Source organism: Bactrocera oleae, chromosome 6 (assembly GCF_042242935.1).
Source record: "Bactrocera oleae isolate idBacOlea1 chromosome 6, idBacOlea1, whole genome shotgun sequence".
Classification (NCBI taxonomy): domain Eukaryota; kingdom Metazoa; phylum Arthropoda; class Insecta; order Diptera; family Tephritidae; genus Bactrocera; species Bactrocera oleae.
The window spans coordinates 63,901,907-63,908,981 of NC_091540.1; the positions used below are offsets into that span (position 1 = coordinate 63,901,907).

The 7,075-nt window shown below is 36.9% G+C and overlaps 1 protein-coding gene across 1 annotated transcript; it reads left to right on the forward strand.

Annotated features, from left to right (window-relative positions):
* Positions 1-433: 433 nt before the first annotated feature.
* Positions 434-3,382, forward strand: Tsr1 (Tsr1 ribosome assembly factor). The gene is made up of 6 exons (XM_014239828.3): positions 434-558; positions 622-808; positions 888-2,236; positions 2,301-2,424; positions 2,485-2,751; positions 2,818-3,382. Exons 1-6 carry the CDS (start codon positions 449-451, stop codon positions 3,295-3,297), a joined length of 2,517 nt encoding a protein of 838 aa, XP_014095303.3. The 5' UTR covers positions 434-448; the 3' UTR covers positions 3,298-3,382.
* The last annotated feature ends 3,693 nt before the right edge of the window (positions 3,383-7,075 follow it).

Here is a 7,075-nt window from a genome sequence, read left to right on the forward strand (position 1 = left end):
TATTACAAAAAAGCGTGAAAAGCCAAGCGTTCCTTCTGACATACTCTTTGCTTTCTTCGCTTCTTTGCTGAATTATGAATTGTGAAGCATGTATATGAATCAGCTCTGTATTGCATCTATCGGTTAAATCATTTGTTAATTACTCAAGAGCGCTACAAGAAATTTCCGTTAAAGTTTCTATGTGTTTCTTAAAGCGAACGATAAATATAACCGAAACTCTTGTTTTAGTGTATCATTTATCTCTTATTTATGCATTGGGCTTATGAGCTGCACGGTGCATGGATAAGTTTCCACGATTACTATTTCAATGTTTTAGATTTTCAGTAGTCATCACTTGCTGAAAAACATCCACCACATAATAACTCTCAACTAATAGAGAACGTATATATACGTTCTCTGCAACTAATTTAAAAAATCTCTTATGGCAACATTGTAAACAGCCAGTATTATGTCAGAGAATGTAGATTATATTTTACATCCTCTGCTATTATGTGTCATTTTGACAATTGGTTTTTTGACATTTGTATTTTGCGGTGAACGTGCTTTCATTCACACATGGTATTTTGTTAAATATTTTCGAGTTTCTTAATCTTTGTATTATTGGTATATACAATAATTTAGCAAAATGTCTGAGGTGTTTCATCGGCCTGGGCCGTTAAAGCAAACCAATAAAGCTCACAAAACTGGGCGACATCGATCGAAAGGAGCTATAGAAAATGCATTGAAAGGTCGGGTTTCACTTAAAGTGGTGTCGCATAAACACAAACAAGAACAACGAAGAGAGCAGCGTAGACACCAAATGAATCAAGTAAATCATATATATTATAAAAGTTTATAATAATATATAATATAATATATGTAATGTATAAATAAACTTCTTTTAAAAGATGCGTAAAAAGAAACGAGAGGAGGCGAGATTAGAAAAATTACAGTTAGGAACTCAACACAGTGCTCCATTCATGGTTTGCATATTGCCAATGCATCAACAAATTGACGCGAGGTCAGCTTTAGCTATATTAGAGAGTTGCGACCCTGAATCTGTTGTGCAAAGGACAGACACTGGAGTTACCTATATAAATCTACCACGTTTCAAGCAAAGATTTTCTTTCATTATTCCACCAATAGGCCGAGGAAGTGAGGTAGAAGTGTTGGATTACTTAAAGACTTGTGATACGACCTTACTGTTAACTTCTGCAGCTATGGGAGAAGATGAGGTATTTGATCGGTGGGGTCACCGTATTTTCAATATGATATCTGCTCAAGGAATACCCTCTCCAATAGTAGCACTAATGGATTTAGAATCAATAAACCCTAAAAAGCGAGGTGATGTTAAGTCGTCTGTTCAGAAATTTATTTCAAAGGTGTTGCCGAAAGAAAAAATTATGCAACTGGATACCAATGCCGAAGGTCTCAACGTTATGCGCCGTATTGGTGGACAAAAAAAGAATAAACTTCCAAATAAAACAAATAGGCCTCACTTATTCAGTGATAAAATTGAAATTGCAGCTCAGTCAAATCAATTAGATAATAATAATACTTTGAAAGTAACTGGATTTTTGCGTGGAGCACCACTTAATGAAAATTCACTTATACACATTCCTGGATTGGGAGATTTTCAAATGCAACAGATAGTTTCAGCACATGATGCTTTTAAATTAGATAAACGAACTGAACAATTACAAGTACAAGTTCGAGTAGCAGACCAACAGAAGCAAACTACATTGCAAAAAGAAAATATACCAGATGCTATGGATGCAGAACAGACATGGCCAACTGAAGAAGAAATCAAAGCAGCACAAGAAGAAACAAAGAAAACTAAGTTAGTCAAACGTGTACCTAAAGGATGGAGTACATATCAGGCTGCTTGGATCCCAGATGCTGAAGCGGTTGAAGCAAAAGATGATGCTAGTAACGATGGAAGTGACATGAGTGGTAGTGATGAGGAAAATGAAGATGATGAAGATGAATTCATGTCTTGCGAAAATCAATCTTTCGACGGAGAAGTGCAAAAGCCCGATTCAGATACAGAAGAGTTTGTGGAAACAGCTTCGGTATCAGACGCTGCAATAAATGAAGAAAAATATGATCTCCAAATGGACTTTCATGAAGAACGCGAAACGATGAAAAAACTAAAGGAAGCTCGTGTCGATGAATTGTGGCCGGATGAAATTGATACACCGCTAGATGTAGAAGCGCGAGACCGCTTCCAAAAATATCGTGGTCTAGAATCGTTTAGGTAAATAAGCTTTTGTAACTAATATTTGTGTTCATGTATATATTGTGTATGTTTAATTGAGTAGAACCTCTCCATGGGATGTGAAGGAGAATTTACCTTATGATTATGCGCGCATTTACCAATTTCAAAATTTTGATCGGACAAAACGTCGAATTATTTCCGAGGCTAAGGAAGTTGATGGATTTCAGGTGAAAGTTTAAAATAATATTTTCTTCGAATATTTGCTGAATATAATTTATCTTATTTAGCATGGCGCCTATGTAACCATATACATCATAAATGTGCCGCAAACTAAATGGTTGGCCTATATATCAGCGCGTCAAACCAAAGGTCTTGTCATATATGGTTTACTACCACATGAGCACCAGATGTCAGTGATGAATGTTGTGCTTAAGCGACTGCCCGATTCTGAGGCACCAATAAAGTCAAAAGAGACTTTAATCATACAATGTGGATATCGCCGCTTTGTTGTAAATCCAATTTTCAGTCAGCATACAAATGGAGACAAACACAAAGTAAGTTAATATTTTGAAAACTTGAAGCAATCAAATTTAACTTGTTTATTTATAAATTACTTTCAGTATGAACGTTACTTCCGACCACACACAACCGTCTGTGCTACTTTCTTTGCACCAATTCAGTTTCCCCCTGCTCCTGTACTAGCTTTCAAATTAAATCCCGATTCAACTTTAGCGCTAGTCGCACGCGGTTGTGTGCTTTCCTGTAATCCAGATAGAATAGTATTGAAACGAATTGTCTTAAGTGGACATCCAATGCGAATCAATCGCAAATCAGCGACAGTGCGTTATATGTTTTTCAATAAAGAGGATGTCGATTATTTCAAGCCAGTTAAACTACGCACAAAATGTGGGCGCTTGGGTCACATAAAAGAATCTTTGGGAACTCACGGTCACATGAAATGTATGTTCGATGGACAGCTACGTTCTTATGATACAGTTTTTATGTATCTATATAAGCGGGTATACCCGAAATGGACCTACGAGGAGTGTCTGATATGTGGCGATAAAGATGAACACCAGCTTGACGAAAAAATGGAATAACTCGATTAACATATATATTATAGTAAATGTACTTTTAATATTTATTACGAAAAGTGCAAACCCTATAAAGTTTTCAATACATGAACATTGTTGTTTGTTATTATACAATACACTTTATGGTGTTTCTAAAAAATACCCTGTGAGGAATGTAAGTAATTAGGTTTGGAACAAAACCAAGTGACTTCAGGAAATGATCTGGACTGGTTTGTTGTAAATAAATAATTGCTATCTGATAAAGTATCTATTTAATTTGCAATTGCGATTATATATAACTTTTCTTAATTGTAAAATATATTAAATAACAAGTTATAAAAACAAAAGTATATAAATATACATATATAAAAAAAACTTGAATTGACTTGTCTGAATAAAGCACAATTTAATGGATTTTTCATGTTATATTGGTCAAGTAAAAAGTTCGTTCGGGACTTGATTGATTTTTCAAAAGATGATAACTCTGTCTACATTTGTCCAATTTAAGTCAAATATGCGCCGTTTTGTTCGTAAACTTGTTGCCAACGAGATGCCAACTTCATTATACCCCTCTCATAGAAGGCTGCGCCCCTATTGGCAAAAAACTCAGATAGCCAATTTTCACAGGCCTCTTTTGACGCCAACTTCTGACCATTAAGCGCGTTCGCCATGGACAGGAAAAGATGGTAATCACTTGGTGCCAGGTCCGGGCTGTAAGGTGGGTGCATTAGAACCTCCCATCCGAGGTCCCGGAGCTTCTGGCGCGTCACCAAAGACGTGTGTGGCCTGTCGTTGTTCTGATGGATCACAATTCGGCCTTCGTTGATCAAAGATGGCCTCTTCTGGATGAGTACTGCCTTCAAGCGGTCCAGTTGTTGGCAGTAGAGGGCCGAATTGAACGTTTGGCCATAGGGGAGCAGCTCGTAGTAGATGATTCCTTGCCAATCCCACCAAACACACAGCAAAACCTTCCTGGTTTGGGCCGCTTCCCCGATCTTTGACCGCGACCGTTTGCGCTCGATGTTGTCGTATCTGATCCATTTTTCGTCGCCAATCACCATCCGCTTCAAAAATGGGACGAGTTCGTTCCGTTTCAGGAGCATATCGCAGGCGTTGATTCGGTCCAGAAGGTTTTTTTGCGTCAAATTATGCGGCACCCAAACATTAACCTTTTTTTTGTATCCAGCCTTCTGCAGATGGGTCAAAATGGTTTGGTGACTAACTCCCATCTCCTGGGCGATGTCACGAGATGCCATATGCCGGTCTAACTCGATGTATTCCATGATTTGATCGATATTTGTCGTCACAGGTCTTCCACCGGCTGGCTTATCCATAGTGTCGTTTTCACCGGCTCTGAATCGTCGAAACCATTCCTCCGCGGTTCGAAGTGATAGAGTACCATCCCCCAAAGCACCATTAATCTCACGGAACGTTTCTCTAGCGGATTTGCCTTTAACGAAGGAAAACTTTAAAATAGAGCGAATTTCGGCGTTAGTGAACTCCATGTTTACCATAGGTAAAATGTTTACACGTCTATAACTGTTGAACGCAATATCATTGTATAAAACTACATGTAACTAATCCTAAGATTTTCACTAATACATACGCAAAAATATCCCATTTGGTACGGGTTGCCTCGAAAATTCTACTACTAAAATCACACTTGGTACGGGTTGCCAACCAATATTCTGCTACTAAAGTCACACTTTGTACGGGTTGCCAACCAATATTCTACTAATAAAACGTCCAAATGACAGAAATCTGCTCTAGTGTGTTGCCGTGTTGTTTTAAAATTTATAACTATAAGAATGTTTTTATTCCATATTCAAATATTTTTGGGTTGTTTTAATTCCTAAAGATTAAATTTACATAGTATTATTTAAATTATCATTTATTGTATTGAAATATTATTAAATGTTCCCAATTTTATCAAATATATTATTGTGTAACGGTGATTTAGAATATTTTGTGAATATTATTTATTACTTAGTAGATTGTTTTGATTATTGTTATTGTTCCTGAATTGTACCTCATTTTTTATATTTATTTCTTTTTTGTTCAAATCAAATAATTAATATTCATGAACCTGATTCATGTACCTGATTTTATGTATATATCTTTTCGAGTTACAATTGTTATGATAAGTAGATTGTTTTAGAACTGTATATAGTATATGGGTGAATATAGAGTTCCTGGGGAACCGAACACCCAAAAATGATCGTTAACGCACCTATATTGCAAGCTCAGAGGTTGTGAGGAAAAGCAATAAATATATAATAATATTTTGTTTCGAAAATATTCTTGAAAGTTTTCATTAATATTCTCCATTACAAATATATGTTCACAAACAAGCCTTTCATTTACATCTCTGTGTCAAAACAAAGGCAGATTCGATCAAGTGATCACGGCTGTTTCACACACATAGGAAAACACCTGATTCTTTGGCTACTTGTAGGCAATATCCAAACTAATCATGCATAGCGTTGTTTTGTAGATTATGTCAAGACCTTTCAAATTATGTATAGTGTTGCCAGATACGAGCTCTGTAGCGCTTTGTACATAGCCGCGAAATTCAAAGGACAAAAAAGCGGAAGGGAGATATTATAGTAAATGTACTTTTATTATTTATTACGAAAAGTGCAAACACTATAAAGTTTTCAATACATGAACATTGTTGTTTGTTACTATACAATACACTTTATGGTGTTTCTAAAAAATACCCTGTGAGGAATGTAAGTAATTAGGTTTGGAACAAAACCAAGTGACTTCAGGAAATGATCTGGACTGGTTTGTTGTAAATAAATAATTGCTATCTGATAAAGTATCTATTTAATTTGCAATTGCGATTATATATAACTTTTCTTAATTGTAAAATATATTAAATAACAAGTTATAAAAACAAAAGTATATAAATATACATATATAAAAAAAACTTGAATTGACTTGTCTGAATAAAGCACAATTTAATGGATTTTTCATGTTATATTGGTCAAGTAAAAAGTTCGTTCGGGATTTTATTGATTTTTCGAAAGATGATAACTCTGTATACATTTGTCCAATTTAAGTCAAATATGCGCCGTTTTGTTCGTAAACTTGTTGCCAACGAGATGCCAACTTCATTATACCCCTCTCATAGAAGGCTGCGCCCCTATTGGCAAAAAACTCGGAGAGCCAATTTTCACAGGCCTCTCTTGAGGCCAACTTCTGACCATTAAGTGCGTTCGCCATGGACAGGAAAAGATGGTAATCACTTGGTGCCAGGTCCGGGCTGTAAGGTGGGTGCATTAGAACCTCCCATCCGAGGTCCCGGAGCTTCTGGCGCGTCACCAAAGACGTGTGTGGCCTGTCGTTGTTCTGATGGATCACAATTCGGCCTTCGTTGATCAAAGATGGCCTCTTCTGGATGAGTACTGCCTTCAAGCGGTCCAGTTGTTGGCAGTAGAGGGCCGAATTGAACGTTTGGCCATAGGGGAGCAGCTCATAGTAGATGATTCCTTGCCAATCCCACCAAACACACAGCAAAACCTTCCTGGTTTGGGCCGCTTCCCCGATCTTTGACCGCGACCGTTTGCGCTCGATGTTGTCATAAGTGACCCATTTTTCATCGCCAATCACAATCCGCTTCAGAAACGGGTCGATTTTGTTGCGATTCAACAGCGATTCGCAGATGGAAATTCGGTCCATCATGTTTTTTTGCGTTAGTTCGAATGGTACCCAAACATCGAGCTTCTTTTTTAATCCAAGGTTATGCAAATGGTTCCAAACGGTTTTCTGGCTTATCTTTAGTTCCTCAGCAATTAAATAA

Bases quoted from the DNA above. Each gene is read 5' to 3' on its own strand.
- Tsr1 (XM_014239828.3), top strand. From the start codon at position 449: ATGTCAGAGAATGTAGATTATATTTTACATCCTCTGCTATTATGTGTC. The intron at 809-887 runs GTAAATCATATA...TTCTTTTAAAAG, and splicing joins GTAGACACCAAATGAATCAA to ATGCGTAAAAAGAAACGAGA. The intron at 2,237-2,300 runs GTAAATAAGCTT...TTAATTGAGTAG, and splicing joins CGTGGTCTAGAATCGTTTAG to AACCTCTCCATGGGATGTGA.